This window comes from Oncorhynchus clarkii, chromosome 29 (genome assembly GCF_045791955.1).
Source record: "Oncorhynchus clarkii lewisi isolate Uvic-CL-2024 chromosome 29, UVic_Ocla_1.0, whole genome shotgun sequence".
Lineage (NCBI taxonomy): Eukaryota > Metazoa > Chordata > Actinopteri > Salmoniformes > Salmonidae > Oncorhynchus > Oncorhynchus clarkii.
In genome coordinates, this window is record NC_092175.1 from 9027983 (window position 1) to 9049019 (window position 21037).

Consider the following 21037-nt stretch of genomic DNA (forward strand, 5'->3'; position numbering starts at 1 on the left):
TCCCTAACACTTTCTATCTCTCTCTAAACCCAATACTTTCTGTCTATCTTATCCCTGACACTTTCTATCTCTCTCTTTCTGTCTATCTCTCTCTAAACCCAACACTTTCTGTCTATCTTATCCCCAATACTTTCTATCTATCTTATCCCCAATACTTTCTCTCTCTCTAAACCCAATACTTTCTGTGTCTCTCTAAACCCAATATTTCTGTCTCTCTCTAAACCCAATACTTTCTATCTCTCTCTAAACCCAATACTTTCTGTCTATCTTATCCCTGACACTTTCTATCTCTCTCTAAACCAAATACTTTCTGTCTATCTTATCCCCAACACTTTCTATCTCTCTCTAAACCCAATACTTTCTGTCTATCTCTCTAAACCCAATACTATCTATCTATCTCTCTAAACCCAATACTTTCTATCTATCTTATCCCCAACACTTTCTATCTCTCTCTAAACCCAATACTTTCTGTATATCTCTCTAAACCCAATACTTTCTGTCTATCTTATCCCTGACACTTTCTATCTCTCTCTAAACCCAATACTTTCTGTATATCTCTCTAAACCCAATACTTTCTGTCTATCTTATCCCCAACACTTTCCATCTCTCTCTAAACACAATACTTTCTATTTATCTTATCCTTAATAGTTTCGATCTCTCTCTAAACCCTGACACTTCTATCTATCTAGTCATGCTCTCTATTCATTCTCTCTCTCTATTCATTCTCTATCCATTTTAAGTGTACCACAGCGAGACTTTCTTTCTGCACTCTCTTTTCTGTGTTTCTCTGCTCCCCTTTTGCCCTCTGTCCTTTCAGATGTACAACAGGGCATCGCCATGGATACTGGCATTTGCTAGGTGAATACCAAGGGGTAGAGCTCTGTTGGCACACACACACACACACACACTCACACTCACACTCACACTCACACGACAATCAGCAGTTTTAATTCCTAATTATTGACAAAGGCAGGTACATTGTCTGTGGTAGACTAAATCCCTTTCAAGTATGAAAAGACAGTAAATTAACATTTAGGCTGAATATGTTAAGCTTTCTTTTTAATTTTAGAGCAGCTTCAGCACGACTTCTGTTTGGTATTTTGGTATAGCCAGGACATACTGTATATTCTAATGTATTGATCTGTCTTTACAAGCTGTGTGTGTGTGTGTGTGTGTAAAACGTATGTGCACGTGTGTGTGCGCGCAGTGTGAGAGATCGAGAGGCATGCAGTTTGGCACAGCAGAGCGGGAGGAGAGAGAGAGAGAGAGAGAGAGAGAGATCAGGACAGAAAGAGCAGAAGAGGCAGAAGAGACGTGGCACATTGCGAGGTTCAGGCGAAGGGAGGCAAGACATGCGGACGGCAGAGAAATCACCACCACCACACTGTGCGCTGACAGAGGTGTAGAAAAACAACATCTAGGAGATCGCTGTGCAGACCGGCTGTCGAACACCAACCTATTCTCCGCGTGCATTCCGTTAGCAGGTCTATCTGGACAGAACGGCTCTGTCTGGTTGTATGAAGCCATGCCACCGGGCCATTACCGAATCGGTGCCCTATCAGCGCTACTCTGTGTCTGTGTGATTTGGACCGGGTTAGCAGCGGAAACACAAGGTAATGATGCTGGGTTTAACTTTCTGGCCGGTGTGTGTGTGTGTGTGTGTGTTATCTCTGTGCTAAGCCATTTGATGGATTTGTTTGAGGTTCCCCTTGGCTCCTATCCAGCATGAATGACTATCACAACTTTGCTTTGTCTGTGTTGCTAAATAGCGTAGGCTACTAGAATTCTAGCCTGTTAGAATCATGATACAAATCTTAATTTTGATCCTAATAGGCTATTCTAATTGATTTGTTTGAGCACTTTCAATTACATTATATACAGTGGAGGCTCCTCAGAGAAAGAAGGAGAGGAACATTCTACTCAGCGAATTTCATTTTAAAAAATTATAAAACTTAATAAACGGTATCCTTTTAAGACAAAACATGTCACAAAAAATCTGATTAAAACACACTGTTTTGCAATGAAGGTCTACAGTAGCCTCAACAGCACTCTTTGCAGTAGCACCATGGTGTAGCCGGAGGACAGCTATTTTCCGTCCTCTTCTGGGTACATTGACTTCAATACAAAACCTAGGAGGCTCATGGTTCTCACCCCCTTCCATAGACTTACACAAATGTATGGAGAAGAAAACCCTGTCAGCAGTGCCGCTTACTGACAACAGCCGAGACAAACAACTTTAACACCTTTTTTGATAGATTTGAAACAGCGGGCAGGCCTCCTGTAAATGACTTACCCCTCCCAAATGACAGTCCCATAATTATCTCTGAAAAGGATATCCTTCAGGTCTTCTTTAAACTCTATCCTTGGAACCAACAAGCTGTGGTGATCTAAGCTGGCAGATTATCAGGGCGTGTAAATGGCAACTGTGTGACATATACAGAAGACCTTTTCAAGTGTTACTGGACAGCTGCAGAATCCCCGAAATCTGGAAAACTGCAACTATTGGGCCCCTTCCCAAAGTGAATAATCCCAAATCCCTGAATGACTATCTCCTTGAGCTCGGTGATAATCAAATATTTGGATTGTGTTGTCCTGGGACGGAGAGCCTACTTGACCGTTCCAGTTCGCATATAAACCAGGCCACGGGGAGCGCGTTTGACAAATAAAATGTGATTTCATTTGAATGCCAAGCGTCACATCTGCCTGTAGCCCGGCAAGTGCGGGGAGCTGGAACAGGCCGCACTGAGTTGTGCTGGCGAACTGGGGATACCGTGCGTAGAGCTGGCGCAGGATATCCTGGGCCGAAGAGACACACCGGAGACCAGGAGCGCTGAGCCAGCACAATCCGTCCTGGCTGAATGCCCACTCTAGCACGGCAACTGCGGTGAGCTGGAACAGAGCGCACCGGGCTGTGAATGCGCACCGCATAACCCGGTGCCTGACCGGTCACACGCTCCCCACGGTAAGCACGGGGCGTTGGCTCAGGTCTAAACCCTGACTCCGCCAATCTCCCCATGTGCCCCCCCAAAAATGTGCTGCCTCTCGTGCTTGTTTCGAGGTCGCGAACCCCGGTGTCGACGTTGTTCGTCCCTCGCTGCCTCCGTCTGCTCCCATGGAAGGATATCCATTCCGGCCTGGATCTCCTCCCACGTCCAGGATCCTTTACCCTCTAAGATGTCCTCCCATGTCCAGTCCTCCTGGCCACGCTGCTTGGTCCGTTTTTGGTGGGATCTTCTGTTACGGCTATCGTTAGTACAATGAAGAGTGGACCAAGGTGCAGTGTGGTAGGCGTACATCGTATTTTTATTGATGACACCAAAACAAAATAACAAAGACAAAAACAAAAAAAAAACGCTCAGATCTGTAAGGCTAAGAAACTAAACAGAAAACAAGATCCCACAAAACCCAAACAGAAAATGACAACTTATATATTATCCCCAATCAGAGACACCGATAGACAGCTGCCTCTGATTGGGAACCACACTCGGCCAAAACAAAGAAATAGAAAACAGACATTCCCCCCTGAGTCACACCCTGACCTAACCAAACATAGAGAATAATAAGGATCTCTAAGGTCAGGGCGTGACACTATAATTGACTCAAAACTCTCAACATAAAACAGATGTACAAAAAGGGACAACAAAGACTGTATTTCCTGAGGAGATTAAATATATATCAGGTCAATAAAAGAATAACAAGTAAATTCTATAAATCCTTTGTTCAGAGTGTTCTCACTTTCTGTTTCCAAGCCTGGTACAATCAGCTATCCATCGCAAATGAAAACCAGCTGCACAAAAAAGCAAAGCTGTGAAGCAAAATCTGTGGAGTTAATGTCAAGAACATGGAAGCGCTGACCAGACACACCCACTCAACCAGGAGTACCAGCTCCTACCATCATGCCGCAGATACAGTCCAAATCAAATCAAATGTCATTGGTCACATACACACGGTTAGCAGATGTTAATGCGAGTGTAGCAAAATGCTTGTGCTTCTAGTTCCGACCGTGCAGTAATATCTAACAAGTAATCTAACAATTGAACAACAACTACCTTATACACACAGGTGTAAAGGAATGATTAAGAATATGTACATATAAATATATGGATGAGCGATGGCCGAACGGCATAGGCAAGATGCAGTAGATGGTATAGTCCATCTTTACAAAACCGCCAGAGCCCAGAAATAATTTATTCCCACCAGTATAAATCAATTGAATAAAGAACAGCTCAGCCCCTCCCGCTTCCCAGAATTGTATGAACTGAATTATAAACTTCATCCACATGTTGTCTGCTATATTTATTGCCTGTGATTTATGGATTTCTGCACCTGTTGTTATTGTTGTTTGTTGAGAGGCATGACACATTTCCCAAAAGGGACACACAATAAAGAAGTATTGTTGTTATATTTAACTAGGCAAGTCAGTTAAGAACAAATTCTTATTTACAATGACAGCCTAGGAACTGTGGGTTAACCGCCTTGTTCAGGACAAAATATTTTTACCTCGTCAACTTGGGGATTTGATCCCGCAACCTTTCGGTTGCTGGCACCAACACTCTAACCACTAGGCTACCTGTTGCCCCATTATTAAGCAGTACTTATGGCGACTTCCGAAGGACGTCCTACACTATATCAGCGCTCTTGCAGTATGAACTGACATGTCTATCCAATCAAAGGATCAGAGAATGAATCTAGTACTGAAAGCATAAGCTACAGCTAGCTAGCTAGCGCTGCAGTGCATAAAATGTGGTGAATAGTTGACTCAAGGAGAGAGAAAGACATTAGTTTGTAATAGTTTTGAACAAATTAATTTTTTCAAAAAAATAAGACGCAGCAGACAGAGAGAGCGCTAGCTATATTCCGTTTGTGTATTTGTTTGTTGTTGAGTAGGCTAATTTAGCCTACTCAAACAACCGGACTCAAACAGAGAGGAATACTATTTATGTTAGCTCGCTGGCTAAGGATATCCTACACTTCAACTTCTTCAAGACAGGGTAAGCTTTCGTTGGCGGCCGCCGGTGTCACTTCTAAACTTCTTGCTGTACACTGTACTGCAAGACTGTACATATGGAAATGAGATGAGTCATTCAATGCTGGAATGTATTGTGGGTTTACTAATGTATTAGTTCTAGTTTGTTGACCGTAATATTATTTTGGTGGCATCGATGTAGGATGTATTGCGGTTAGCGGTTATGGTATGAAGATTGAAGATTTAGCTTGTGTAGATTTTTTCCGCCTGGTGTTGTGTTTTGCACTCTTGTCCAAAAGCGAAGCAAAAATGTGAGAGAATTATACAACGAGCAAAGTGGTGATGCTGTATGTGGCTGCTATGAAAGTGAACCTATGTGTGCAGGTGATCAGGGGGCGAATTTATTCCACCAATTCTGTCGCAAAACGTTTCTTAAATGGAAGTGAATGGAACAAAACGGGCTTACCTGAATTTGTCCAATGGAAACTCTCGGTTTAGTTCTGTTTTACAACTGTTTGGACTAATTTCACCCCAGATCAGCTAGATGCAGGGAAGAGTGTGCATGGCCGTCTGTCTGCCACCTTGATTATTCCAATTATTCCAATTTGTCTCTCGACCTGTGCACCTACGTTATAAACGTTCATTTGTCGGCTAAGTTGTAGCCACCTCAGGATGGATACAGGCTAATGTGTAATGCAGTAGCCTAAACCTTTCGATGTAACATTGAGCTAGCTGGGTGAATGGAATAGGAATGACAGTCATCCAAAATACTGTAATAGAAACAAGGCCATGCCCCACCCCCCGCCTCAACAAAAAAAAAACATCTCTGAAGGTGCTTAGGCCATTCGGCTAAAGCTACATTCGACCTATTATTTTCTTGCCTTGATGAGAGAGCTTGTTAAACAGGCACTGGCATAGCCTACAGCGTGACGTGTGGGAGTCAAACAAAGAAATAACACAAAACACACAGCAATTAGCATAGCCAATCGTTGTTCGGGATTCTGCCAGCGAATTTATGAATACCTCTGGTTGTCGGGAATAAAAAATACGTGTGTGCACGCGCGCGCGTGTGTGTGGTGTGTGCAGAGTTTAGAAAACGTGGGGGTTTGTCTGGTTGCTGCAGCATGATCTGGAGCCGCGCTCGACAAAGGTGATGAAGACTTTGCAGGGTCCCCCCTCTAGTGTGTGTGTCAGTCAGACAGGCTACCTATTAACCTCCACTATCCCATCGGCTAACTGAATGTCAGACATTCAGACAGCACCGTTTCTCTGTTGTTGATGTTCTCTATTTAATCAACATGGTCTCTGTCTCTCTCGCTCCTCTACCCAGTTCATGGGCTGTACAATAGCAAATGATTGTGTGTTTAGCCTTTCGGAGAGGCTGTTAGTTATTCCTCCTCGTCACGTCTTGATAAAAACGGCGATATAATATTATCCTATTAGAACTCGGTAGCCATATAGCCGATCTGTTTTCTAGTCATATCACAGACAGTGGGCTGCCATGCAACTGTCTCTAATACATTGTATCAGCTTCTGCTGTGTGTTTGTTTGTGTGTGCGCGTGACGCGTCTGAGAAATTTGCTGCTATGCACAGATATTTCATCTGTAGGAGAATGTGTGTTGTTATTAGATTGACCTCGTTTCAACATGCGAGAGGTTATGACAATTGTATCATCGCGGTCTCCCACCCGGACGCCAGTTGATGGTGACTGTATCGGCTAGGGCACACAGGTCTGGTCTCTCCATGAACGCAGGGCTCTAACTGGTCTAAAGCAGGGGTCTCCAACAGGTCGATCGCGAGCTCTCAGTAGCTCGCAGCCCACATATGAGTAACTCGCCAAACAATTCTGAAAGTAGGCCTACATGACATGTTTCGTGTTTTCCACCGCAAACTGTCATAAACAAATCTCACATGTATCAGACACCGAAATCTCCCGGGTACTATCTAATCAACGTAACATTGACATTATCCCACCGCTGGTTAGGTTCTATTGGCCAAACATAACACAATATCTGCCATTTAATTAACAACAATATTGCCCCTGTCTGTCTGTGTGGTGCGCGCTGTTTGTCTATCACTCCATGTGTATGTAGTAAGTTGATGTGATGACCATCTTGTGGGTTGACAGAAATACTTTCCCCAAAACCTTCTCAATTAAATGTTAACTGGCCTTACTTGTCAGAAGTATATCATGAGTAAGTATATAATTTGTATATATTATTTGTTATTTGCAAACTTTGCAATGAAATGCGCAACAGCAGTACAGAACCATTGCTAGACTGACACATGACTCACTTGCTAGATGCGCAATTAAAGGGCCAGATGCGCAATTAAAGGGGAATTACACTCAAAAATCTAAATTGGTTAGTTTTTATTCCAGATCTAAATAACAAGATCTTCTGATGTGAATTAAGCATTGACATGGACCCAGAACATTCTATTTCGTTTTTTCTCTATGAACAATTGTACTTTTGAGAGTGGAAACCAGCAAAAATCTAAACTCAGGAAAAATAAAACTGACAAAACATAAATTGGAGGAAAAAAATCACTGATTTTATAGGGCCCCCCTTAGAGTTGTTTATTAATCATTATTTTACCAGGTATATTGACAGAAAACATAATGCACTACTTTCTCTTGAACACTAAGGACCCGGGGAAGAGAAGAATGTGCCTATTTGAAAGCTAGAAAAAAATGAGTAGCCTGCGACATGTTTCATATTTTTTAAGTAGCACTCATGCCAGAAAAGGCTGAAGACCCCTGCTCTGGAGTCTAGCCAGTCTCTCCTCTCCTCTCTCCTCTTCTCTCTTCTTATCTCGACTTCTCTCCTCTCTTCTCCTCTACTCTTTTCTCCTCCCCCCTTCACCTCCCCCCTTTTCTCGCCTCCTCCTCTTCCCTACCCTTCCCCTGGTGTTACATTCACTTCCACTGTTTCTGTCCTCCTTCCCCTTTCCTGTCATCCTTTTCTCTTCTATTCTCTCTCGCTCTTACTCTCCTCTTCCCCCTTTCCTTTCTTCTCTCTTCATACTCTCCTCTCCCTTCCTTTCCAATATCTTTCTCCCCCTCCTCTCTCTCCTCGCCGTGGCAGGTTGTCTGTTCTCTCCTCTGTAAAACTCACTCAGCCGTAATTTGTCTTTCTCCTCTCATCACATCACCTCGCATTCTTTCCCCACCATCCATCGTGTTCTCTCGTTCGGCAGAGGCCCACCCTTGCTTCTTCTTGTTTTTCTAAAGGCTGAGTAGAGAGAAGCTGTAACTGTGAACAACACAGGGAAATATGTCCTTCAGCGCAATCAGCCCAGTCTTCTTATTGGAAAACCAACTAAGGCCTAAGAATTCTAGAACACATTTTTTTGCCATATGTATGGACAGAATATCTATTTCCATTTAACATCAAAACGGTGTGTGTGTGTGTGTGTGTCCAGGATTATCAGTTCTGGCTGACTGTGGGGTTATAGGGATGCTGCTGACACTATTCCACAATAAAAGCAATTAACTGCAGCTTAACTGTGTGGCTAAGCTGCTCTGAACCCATCCGCAGTGTGTGTGTGCATGCGTGTGCGTGCGTGTGTGTGCGTGCATGTGCGTGTGTGATTGAACTGTCAGGGCTTTTGTGTTGGGCTGTCTCTTCCTCTGCTCTTTTCCTGTTGCTGCTGTTGTTGGCCTGACTAGGTGTTTGTGCTTTGACGTTTCCGTGGCTTTAGCCCAGCCTCTACTAGGGGTGGGATGAGAACAGAACAGAAGTTTGTATCAGGATAATAACCCAGTGAGAGTACTAGGCCGGGATTCAGCTATGCACATTTTTAAAGCCAGCGTTTCCGCTCTCGCGGTGAGACCGCATTCACGGCAAATGCAGATTGTGTCGGCTCAGTCCAAAATGACCTTTAAATGTCAAGCACGCTTTAAGGCGGCTCTACCACTGATCAGATAGAATCCCGGCCCTAGTCCCACTCCTCTATACCCGACTGATTGGATTCTAGGGAGTTTTTCCTAGCCGCCGTGCTTCTACACCTGCATTGCTTGCTGTTTGGGGTTTTAGGCTGGGTTTCTGTACAGCACTTTGAGATATCAGCTGATGTAAGAAGGGCTTTATAAATACATTTGATTTGAATTTGATTTGATTACACCTCATATGTTTCACACTCACAACCACACTCTCCTCTCCATAGCATGGCTTTGAAACCACTAATCCCAGGATGACGCTATGGCACGTCTAGATGTTGAAAAGGATGACAATGTGCAATGCCCTGAGCTATTTCAGAGGTAAAGGTTGAGGGTCATTGGTTAGCATCACATTTGTGCACAGTATAAAGTGTGGTAAGCCATTCTGTCTGGGCCCTGTTCAACACTAACTATCATTATAAGGCTGATGGTTGTGAGCTGAGTTTGTGGCTTCAGTTGATTGGCACGATTAGGAGCGTTTCCAGCCGAGCGTTTTATACTGTTAATTTAGTTCATGTTCCATCTTCCCTTTGCTTCAAAGCCTCATCCCTCATAGCCATCATCTGAATGGCCTACTCTTCCGTCTCCCTTCATTACAGAGTCCCATTGAAGAACCTGTCTGGTCCTGTTCCCGAAACTCTGTGTGTGTGTGTGTGCACGTGCGCAACACGCGTGTGTCTGTGTGATAAAGGAAGGCGCTACTCAGATCGACACCGATAGCTACGGCTGTCTGGCGTGATGTTAAATAAACATATTTGTCTTGTTCACTTCTCAGATGCTTCTCTTCTCTGATCTACTACGGAAGAGGAGGGGGGGGGAGCTTGCAGAGTTTGAATGTAGCAGTGTTACGCAACTCCAACGTGGCAGCTACACTAACACTCTGTAAGCTTCTAAACTTAAACGTTTCTATCGAATTAAGATTTCATCCTAACATCCTAGCTTTCTACTTCTCTCCCTCCATCGTCTCACCTGCTGACCAGACCGCACACGCGCGTGCATCAGTGTGCGTTGATTTTGTCCACCCACACCAGACGCGATCAGGACGCGCAGGTTGAAATATCAAAACGAACTCTGAACCAACTATATTCATTTGGGGTCACGCGCGTCAACGAACATCTGCGTAGCCAGGCGCTAAAATAGAACTTGGTTCTATTTGACGCTTGACGTGAAATAAGTACTGCCTCTCCCATCTCCTCATTGGTTTTTAGGAGCATATACCCACCTGGGTGATTGAAAGATGAACTGAGTTCCACACTCCAGTCCAGTTGGTGGTGGTAATGCACCTTAAAGTTGGTTGCCAACCGCCATATAAAGTCCAAACAAGAAGTCAGAAGGAGGAGAGATTGCTAGAAACAAACTATTTACTATTTTATCTGTGGATGAATTGTCAGAGTAGAGGACCTTGTGCATTTCAGGTAAAATAACAACCCAATGTTTATATCCCAGGACAAATTTAGCAACAGCAAGCTAGCTAGATATATTGCCTTAAATGTTTAATGCATTCCGACCTGTCAAGCAGCGTGGGTTCCAATGATTGACTAACATGTTTGCGTAAGATAATTTTGCAACGCTCCCTCACTTGCAGTGTGGGCAGCATGTCAGTGATAGTTTTGGTGGGAAAAGCCTATTCAAGCTGTAAGACAGTAAAAACAACCCATCCCCCTGGAACTATCCCTCTGGCTCTTTGTTGTCGCGCTCCAGTTTTCAGCTAATCTATGATCTTTAACATTTATTTTTATCCCTAACCAAAAAAGTCCCCCCTCCCCCCACCAACAAAATCTAAATCACAGTGCAGTTATCACAATACTACAATACTACCACTAACAGGTCCTGATCGTCATCATAAAGGGAACATGTTTAATTCAACAAATACCTAACGCCACAATGCTGTAATGTTAGTAGGAGGAGATATGCATCTTTCAAACTATTTGCCACAGATGTAAAGCGCTCCGCACATCATCGTGGTCAACAGTTGTAAAAATGGCCGAGAGTGAGACAGGGAAGCGACAGTCCTGTATGGCAATTAAATGAAATGAGAAGGTGGCAAATAGCAAACTTTGCGAGATGGAATTGAGCTACAATGGCAGTACAAGTGCAGTGCTTAACCATCTGAAAGGGAGGCACCGTGAGACCCAAACTGTTGCTGGCAGCAGCGCAGGCCCCCAAAAACAGACATTGGACAGGCTCTTCACACAGACGGAAGTGCGATGAGTGACAGAGTGAGAAAATCACAGCTGCTAATTCCAGAAATTTGTGCAGTTGATATGCAGCCATTGTCAGTGGTACACTCTTAGAAAAAAAGGTTCCAAAAGGGTTCTTTGACTGTCCCCATAGGAGCACCCTTTTTGGTTCCATGTCGAACCCTCTGTGGAAAGGGGACAGCCGAAGAAACCCTTTTAGATTCTGGATGGCACCTTTTTTTCAAAGAGAATTTCGTCTTCAGTCCCCCACGATGGCATATCCAGGAACCAGACTACAAGATTCCATGTTGAAAAACTGTGACGGCCAGGATGGAGTAATTGTACAGTGATTGCGCTGCAGGTACAAACGCAAGCTCTCAAACACCCCATATGTGGCGTTAACAACAGATTGTTGGACATTTATGAACACGCTGTCATTCATCACTGCAGCGAGCCATCACATTGATGAGAAGTAAGATGTGAAGTCCCATGTATTGAACACTGAGAACATAGAGGAGAGGCACACAGCAGAGAACCTAAGAATGGCATTAACTACCATCGTTGCTGAGTGGGCGTGGGGGACAGCAGTCAGCTGAGCGCAGTCCGAGAGGGGAAATGTCTATGTGAGAATAGAGACAGCATTGCTTCTTCAAACAACAAACAGCATACCTCCAAAACGGGCTCCAGAAACAAACTATGACAATACTTTGCTTACAGAGCAGATGATGAGGGCCAGCCCACTGAAACAACTAAAGGTGTTACGAAGCAGTGCAGTTCAAGGGAGGTTTAGTTTCAAAATTACATTAAAATTATATTACATATTACATTTGCATTGTAACGTCATTCTGCTAGCTACTATATTTGAATTGTTTTCGAGTGTCAATGATATGAACATACATTCAGCATGACATTCATGTGAGCATTATGACATGATTACAAACCAAAAGTTCTGTGAAATTCACTCATATATTTAGACTATTTCACATTTGTCTGCAGCCAGCCAGTAGCCCTGGGCAGAGCGTTACACCCTGGGCAGAGCGTTACACCCTGGGCAGAGCGTTACACCCTGGGCAGAGCGTTACACCCTGGGCAGAGCGTTACACCCTGGGCAGAGCATTACACCCTGGGCAGAGCATTACACCCTGGGCAGAGCATTACACCCTGGGGGTTGAAATGCACTCTGGGAATAGTAGTATGCTGGGAAAGTCTATGGTGTGTACTAGAGACTATTGCAAAATAGAAGCTTCAGAAATGTCAATACAAAACCTAGGAGGCTTGTGGTTCTCACCCCATTCCATAGACATACACAGCAATTATGACAACTTCAGGAGGACATCCTACAACCTATCAGAGCTCTTTATGATATGAAGGTTTGACTTGGAAAGGATTTTTCGCCTAGTCACAGACAGCTGATGTGTTGTGCTCTGAAGTCCACAAGCGAAGGGAAAAGGTGAGAGGAGGAGAGTGTGTAGATGTGGGAAGGAATTTTACAACAAGCAAAATGATCATGCTGTTTGTATGTGGCTGCTATGAAAGGGAACTGTGTTTGCATGTGATCATTGGGTGTATTCATTCTGTTGGAAAAAAAAATCTTAAACGGAAGCAAACGGAATTAAGCTTTTTAAACATACTTGAATTTGTCCAATAGAAACTGTCATTTGCAACTGTTGGACAAATGATTACACCCTAGATCAGCAAGATCAGGCAAGACTGCCTGTCACCTTGATTACTCTTAATTTTTCTCTTGACCTGTGCACCTACGTTGTAAAGTTGTAGCAACCTCATGATAGGTACAAGGAAAAGTTGAGGATCATGTAGTAGCCTAAAACTATCGATTGTACATTAAGCTGGGTGAATGGAATATGAATGACAGTCATCCAATATGCTGTAATAGAGATAAGGCCATGCTCATAAAAAATAAAGAGTTGTCCTCCCTCATCTTAAACGGCACCGACCACCACTGGACTATACAGTACATACACACTCACTTGCACACACTACACTGACACTCTCACACAACCCACACACATTCACATACACTACATACACACACACATACCGGCACAACACAAACACACATATACACACACAGACACTTAAACACTGATCATATGCTGCTGCTACTCTGTTTTTTATTTTACTCTTGTTATTATCTATCCGGATGCCTAGTCACTTTACCCTGCCTTCATGTACATATCTATGTCAAATACCTCGTGCCCCTGCACTTTGATCTGGTACGGGTACTCCCTGTATGTAGCTCCACAATGATCTGGTACGGGTACTCCCTGTATATAGCTCCACAATGATCTGGTACGGGTACTCCCTGTATATAGCTCCACATTGATCTGGTACGGGTACTCCCTGTATATAGCTCCACAATGATCTGGTACGGGTACTCCCTGTATATAGCTCCACAATGATCTGGTACTGGTACTCCCTGTATATAGCTCCACAGTGATCTGGTACGGGTACTCCCTGTATATAGCTCCACAATGATCTGGTACGGGTACTCCCTGTATATAGCTCCACTTTGATCTGGTACTGGTACTCCCTGTATATAGCTCCACATTGATCTGGTACGGGTACTCCCTGTATATAGCTCCACTTTGATCTGGTACGGGTACTCCCTGTATATAGCTCCACATTGATCTGGTACTGGTACTCCCTGTATATAGCTCCACAATGATCTGGTACGGGTACTCCCTGTATGTAGCTCCACAATGATCTGGTACGGGTACTCCCTGTATATAGCTCCACAATGATCTGGTACGGGTACTCCCTGTATATAGCTCCACAATGATCTGGTACGGGTACTCCCTGTATATAGCTCCACATTGATCGGGTACGGGTACTCCCTGTATATAGCTCCACAATGATCTGGTACGGGTACTCCCTGTATATAGCTCCACAGTGATCTGGTACTGGTACTCCCTGTATATAGCTCCACAATGATCTGGTACGGGTACTCCCTGTATATAGCTCCACAATGATCTGGTATGGGTACTCCCTGTATATAGCTCCACAATGATCTGGTACGGGTACTCCCTGTATATAGCTCCACATTGATCTGGTACGGGTACTCCCTGTATATAGCTCCACAGTGATCTGGTACGGGTACTCCCTGTATATAGCTCCACATTGATCTGGTACGGGTACTCCCTGTATATAGCTCCACATTGATCTGGTACGGGTACTCCCTGTATATAGCTCCACATTGATCTGGTACGGGTACTCCCTGTATATAGCTCCACAGTGATCTGGTACTGGTACTCCCTGTATATAGCTCCACATTGATCTGGTACGGGTACTCCCTGTATATAGCTCCACATTGATCTGGTACGGGTACTCCCTGTATATAGCTCCACATTGATCTGGTACGGGTACTCCCTGTATATAGCTCCACATTGATCTGGTACGGGTACTCCCTGTATATAGCTCCACAGTGATCTGGTACTGGTACTCCCTGTATATAGCTCCACATTGATCTGGTACGGGTACTCCCTGTATATAGCTCCACAGTGATCTGGTACGGGTACTCCCTGTATATAGCTCCACAATGATCTGGTACGGGTACTCCCTGTATATAGCTCCACAGTGATCTGGTACGGGTACTCCCTGTATATAGCTCCACAATGATCTGGTACGGGTACTCCCTGTATATAGCTCCACAATGATCTGGTACGGGTACTCCCTGTATATAGCTCCACAATGATCTGGTACGGGTACTCCCTGTATATAGCTCCACAATGATCTGGTACGGGTACTCCCTGTATATAGCTCCATTGTTGTGTATTTTATTCCCCTCTTGTGTTACTATTTTCCTTTGTATTATTTTCCTGCATCATTGGAAAGGGCTCTTAAGCAAACATTTCACAGGAAAGTCTACATCCGTTGTATTTGGCGCATGTGACAAATAAGGTTTGAATCATTCTACACCGTCGTACTACACCGACTCTGGCACTCGTCGGATGTGGCAGGGCTCGCAAACCATTACAGACTACAAAGGGAAGCACAGCCGAGAGCTGCCCAGTGCCTCGAGCCTACCAGACGAGCTAAACTACTTCTATGCTCGCTTCGAGGCAAATAACACTGAAACATGCATGAGAGCAACCAGCTGTTCCGTAAGACTGTGATCACGCTCTCCGCAGCCGATGTGAGTAAGACCATTCAACAGGTCGACATTCACAAGGCCGCAGGGCCAGACAGATTACCAGGATGTGTACTGCGAGCATGCGCTGACCAACTGGCAAGTGTCTTCACTGACATTTTCAACCTCTCCCTGACCGAGTCTGTAATACCAACATGTTTTAAGCAGACCACCATAGTCCCTGTGCCCAAGAACACTAAGGTAACCTGCCTAAATGACTACTGACCCGTAGCACTCACATCTGTAGCCATGAAGTGCTTTGAAGGGCTGGTCATTGCTCACATAAGCACCATTATCCCAGAATCCCTAGACCCACTCCAATTTGCATACCGCCCCGACAGATCCACAGATGATGCAGTCTCTACTGCACTCCACACTACCCTTTTCCACCTGGACAAAAGGAACACCTATGTGAGAATGCTATTCATTGACTATGGCACAGTGTTCAACACCATAGTGCCCTCAAAGCTCATCAATAAGCTAAGGACTCTGGGACTAAACACCTCCCTCTGCAACTGGATCCTGGACTTCCAGACGGGCCGCCCCCAGGTGTTAAGGGGGCCCCTCAGGGGTGCGTGCTCAGTCCCCTCCTGTACTCCCTGTTCACTCATGACTGCATGGCCAGGCATGACTCCAACACCATCATTAAGTTTGCTGATGACGCAACAGTCTGATAGCCTGATCACCGACAACGACGAGACAGCCTATAGGGAGGAGGTCAGAGACCTGGTCGTGTGGTGACAGGACAACAACCTCTCCCTCAACCTGATTAAGACAAAGGAGATGATTATGGAGTACAGGAAAAGGAGGTCTGAGCACGCCCCCATTCTCATCGACGGGGCTGCAATGGAGCAAGTTGAGAGCTTCAAGTTCCTTGGTGTCCACATCACCAACAAACTAACATGGTCCAAGCACACCAAGACAAGAGGGCACGACAAAAACCTATTCCCTCTCAGGAAACTGACAAGATTTTGCATGGGTCCTCAGATCCTTCTACCTCCAAGCCATAAGATTCCTGAACATCGAATCAAATGGCTACCCAGACTATTTGCATTGCCCGCCCCTCTTTTACACTGCTGCTACTCTCTGTTGTTATCATCGATGCACAGTCACTTTACCTACATGTACATATTACCTCAACTAACCGGTGGACCCGCACATTGACTCTGTACCGATGACCCCCTGTATATAGTGTCTCTATTGTTATTTTACTGCTGCTCTTTAACTACTTGTTCCTTTTATTTCTTATTCTTATCCGTATTTCTTACAACTGCATTGTTGGTTAGGGGCTCGTAAGTCAGCATGTCTTGGTAAGGTCTACCTACACCTGTTGTATTCGGCGCATGTGACTAATACAATTGGATTTGATTTTGATTGATTTCATTTTGTCGGGCACCCATAGCTATCATATGCAGTACCATTTCTGCCTTGTGAATTCACATATAATCGCATGCTTTTTTTCTTAAACCATGTACACAAGGCCAAAATGATCGCGCTTATGACAGCTAGGGGGCAATGCAGTTCCATCTACCGCAGTCATGGCTACCACGGCAGTTTAAACATTACCGTTTTTTAAAAATTTACCTAGTTGGGACTTTTAGAAATTAGGACACGGGATTGATCTGTGCCTGTGGAGAGTAGGGGAGAATGGAGAGTAGGGGAGAGGGGAGAGTGGAGAGTAGTGGAGAGTAGGGGAGAGTGGAGAGTAGGCGAGAGTGGAGAGTAGGCGAGAGTGGAGAGTAGGCGAGAGTGGAGAGTAGGCGAGAGTGGAGAGTAGGGGAGAGTGGAGAGTAGGGGGGAGTGGAGAGGGGAAGCGAGAGAGAGAGGGATATCATAATACCATTGACATTAAAACCAGTAGATAGCGATAGCGGTGACATATTCCTATGGAAAACTCCCTATGGCGCATGAAGCTGAAAAAAATGTGCATTTGAAGCGAGCTATATTTCCCAATGGGGCTGAATGCCACCAAAAAAAAACGCTAACAATCATGGTTAATGTGGCCATAACTAGCAAAGGATCATGGTTCATGTAGTTGTTTTCATCCTGCCTGAGCGAGTCAACCTGGTTTAATGTCGATGAACCTGATGCTAGCCTACTGTTAAACCTTTACAGCAGAAGGTTCATTTGGAAGCTTTGCGTTTCCTAGCACCTAGGTCGACATTGGAAAGCAAAACGAACGGCTAATATTAACTATGGTCATCAGAATTACGACTGATTTAATATGAGACTCTTTCGAGTGGCGATTAGTACAGTTAAATACAGAACATTCTGGCATGGTGACTCTCTTAGTAAAATCAAACTTGTGGGGGCATGGACTAGACAAGGTGTCGAAAAAGCGTTCCACAGGGATGCTGGCCCATGTTGACTCCAGTGCTTCTGACAGTTGTGTGAAGTTGGCTGGACCATTCTTGATACACATGGGAATCTGTTGAGCGTGGAACAACCCAACAGCGTTGCAGTTGTTGACACACTCAAACCAGTGCTACTATCGTACCCTGTTTCAAGGCACTTAAGCCTTTTGTCTTGCCCATTCACCCTCTAAATGGCACACATACACAATCTATGTCTCACATTTCCCCAGGCTTAACCATTCTTCTTTAACGCCTCTCCTCCCCGTTATCGACACTGATTGAAGTGGATTTAACCCTTGTGTAGTTTTAACAGTCTGAATACTCCCTTTGTCCTAAGGGTTCAAAAAATAATAATGACCCGCCTTCACTAAACCCCTAAAATAAAGCAGCTTCATTGAATTTGAAACAACCTGTCGTTCACCACAAACTTTGTGAATATCTGGGTTTTCCATTTTCACAATGCAGAAAGACTGAATTTAATCAGTGGACACCACTCGTTTTTATTACAACACACCTGTCATCATTGTTTTATTTACTAAAGTAGAGGTTTATAATTATTATTATTATTATTATTGCTAAAGGTACTGCATAAGTGTAAACATGATTTGTTTAAAGCAAGAGGTGGCACTTGTATGGCCTAAGAAAGGAGATGAAATGTGCAGAAAGTAGTTTTGAAGGCATTTTATTGAAAGGAAACAATAAGGGTCTTGAACTTTTTTGGGCAACATAGTGATACATTCTTATATACTGTACAATGAGGAATTTAACTACAAAATACTGGTCTTCTCCCATTTCTGTAACCATTGCCCTCACCTACAAGGTGTATAAACAACAACAATAAATAAGAATAAAATAAGATAATAGATACAAAACAAAAACGTGAAGAACATTAATCAACCAACTCTAATTAGCACACGTAGGACAGCATGCACGTGTGTGTGCATAGTATTTGTTTCCTCAGGAGGACCACATTCTTGTTCGTCTTTGGGAGGTAAGAAACTAGAGTAGTGGTGGGGGTGAAGGAAAACTTTGATAAGAAGGCCGCTCTCCCCATTGTTGTGAGGAGTGCAAGGGGGAGCTCAGGCTTGTTCTTTCTAACTGCGCCAACCATGGTGATCTTCCTCTTCAGGAGCTGCTGGCTGAGCTCATAAGAGGTGAAGAAATTGTCAGACGTGACATTGTGCCCCCTCAGTCCATCTGTCACATCAAGCACAACCCGCATCCCCTGGTTCTTATCCGGGCCTCCACTGGTCGGCTTCCCTGTGTAGACTTGCATCTTCCAAGCGTAGCTGGATTGTGCGTCACAGGCCACCCATATCTTGATGCCATACTTTGCTGGGCATATACTGCCGGAAAGGACGGCAACCTATTGACAAAAGAGATTACTATCAGTAATTAGTATCAGTGTCACAGAAAACAATCACATAAATCAATGATATTACATTAATACATAATAAAATGAATAGTGAAAATCACTTACATTACAGATATGAAAGTAAAAATGTACCTCTGAATGGAACCAGTTGCTCCTCCACTGTTACTTCAGGCCCAGGGTTGTAGAGGTATGGCAGACGCTCCACCCACTTCTCCCAGAACTCTCCTATGGCTCCTCCCACTCCTCCCAGACCTCTCTTATGGCTCCTCCCACTCCTCCCAGATCTCTCTTATGGCTCCTCCCACTTCTCCCAGACCTCTCTTATGGTCGTTTGTTTGTCTCTCACACGTCTTGCAGGTCTTGACTCATGGTTATCAAACCGTAGCATTCTTGAGAAAGTGTGAAATCACCCTTCCACTCTCAGCATCCCAGAGACCACATGTAGCCTCGCCTCGGGACCTATACACACCCGCTAAGATTAGCAGCCCTATGTAGGCACGCAGGTCAATCTCATCCATCTTTTTCCAGTTGTCTCCATATTTTCGGAAACCCTCTAAATTTAATGGCTGGTGTGATGACATGTAGAATGTTGAGACACTGTCCTGGACATGGGCAACTGCATGTCTTGTGGGCTCTGGGGTCATCCTTGTGACATTTTGTGTTGCCATCCTGCCCTGGTTGTCATATGGTGACAAGGACCATGTTATTTTGCTGTTCTTTGACATTAATGTCTCTCTTTCAGCTTGGGGGATTTCTTTATCTGAAGATGATGCATCGTGCTCTGGGTTGTATTCTTCCCCATCTTCTTCAGATACCTCCTCCTCTTCTAAATAATTTGTTTCCTTATTCCTCCTGGACATCTTAATAAATCAGGTCTACGACCTGTTGGGCACTGAAACGTGCGCTCATGGCTTCAGCAAAGAGAGAACTGGGGGGACTGTCATCTGCAGCACCTTTATAGCCTCTGACTGCATTCCCCATTAGTAAATAACGCTTTCAAGAAATGTTTATTTTGTCTGAAATCTTGTTTATTTTGTCTGAAATTGTTTTTATTTTGTCTGTGAACTTGAGTCATGTGTGGGGTCGTGGAGGGGAGATGCTGCACATGCCCAAGAAGGTTTTTCGTTTTGTCTGAGTTTAATCAGTAGCACACAATCTCAATTTCTCTGTGTGTGTGTGTGTGTGTGTGTGTGTGTGTGTGTGTGTGTGTGTGTCCTTGTGGTGTTTCTGGCTTGTAAATTAATTTATAACTGCCGGGTCAGAAATGACCCTAAGACAATCTTTGTACCCTGGTGGTGTACAGATTTGATGGAAATATGAACAAAGGCGATGTTTCACTTTTTTTAATGTCGGGGTCACTCTAGGAAAAGTCATCGAATTTCAAGTTGAAAAAATATATAATTTAGGGGGTTTTCTCCGCTGTTAAACATAGGGGTCATTTTTGACATAATAAGGGATCATAGCTTTCACCTGGATTCGGCTGGTCTACGTCATGGCACGAGCAGGTGTTCCTATTGTTTTGTACACTCAGTCTAGGTCCAATATCTTCTCTACATCATTTACATCTGGTTTTAGTCTTTTAACGTGACACTGAAAGCATTTTTCCATCCCAAAAAATGTATGTGACAAATTAAAGGAATAAAATGCTTAGGTGGTCCGCAGGAGCATTTTAATGGAAGAAAAATCTCTGGTACAGTCCTGCTGGAGGATTCATCACACACACACGCACGCACGCACACACACAAACACACAAAGACTCTTCTCTGAAACCTGAGCTCCCCGATGGGTAGAACTGATGGGACGATGACTGACTGACGTTGATGACATCACCCATTAGGTTGGCCCAGACCCCATACTGACGACATAACCCAGGAGGATAACTGAGATTCCTGTGATACCACCAGAGATGATTTGGATGGTGTCATCGTTCTTGGTAGCAGAATGAGATATGGCTAGGTAGTTGGAACGTGGGAGAAGAGGAGTGGGGGAGTGGAGGAGAAAACGATGAACTGGTGAGGCGTGTATGGCTGCGGTGGGATAGTAGGATAGAAAGAAGAGGAGTAGGGAAGCAGAG

At 44.3% G+C, this 21037-nt stretch overlaps 1 protein-coding gene across 2 annotated transcripts in view; it reads left to right on the top strand.

The window, feature by feature from the left end:
• Nucleotides 1-1314: 1314 nt before the first annotated feature.
• LOC139388067 (seizure 6-like protein) overlaps nucleotides 1315-21037 on the top strand; it is a 51562-nt gene continuing 31839 nt past the window's right edge. The window contains exon 1 of one of the 2 annotated variants that reach the window (XM_071134585.1): nucleotides 1315-1613. In XM_071134585.1, the coding sequence (XP_070990686.1) occupies nucleotides 1526-1613 (88 nt within the window). In that variant the 5' untranslated portion in view covers nucleotides 1315-1525. The remainder of the gene's footprint in view (nucleotides 1614-21037) is intronic. The other variant, XM_071134586.1, reaches the window with a different exon arrangement.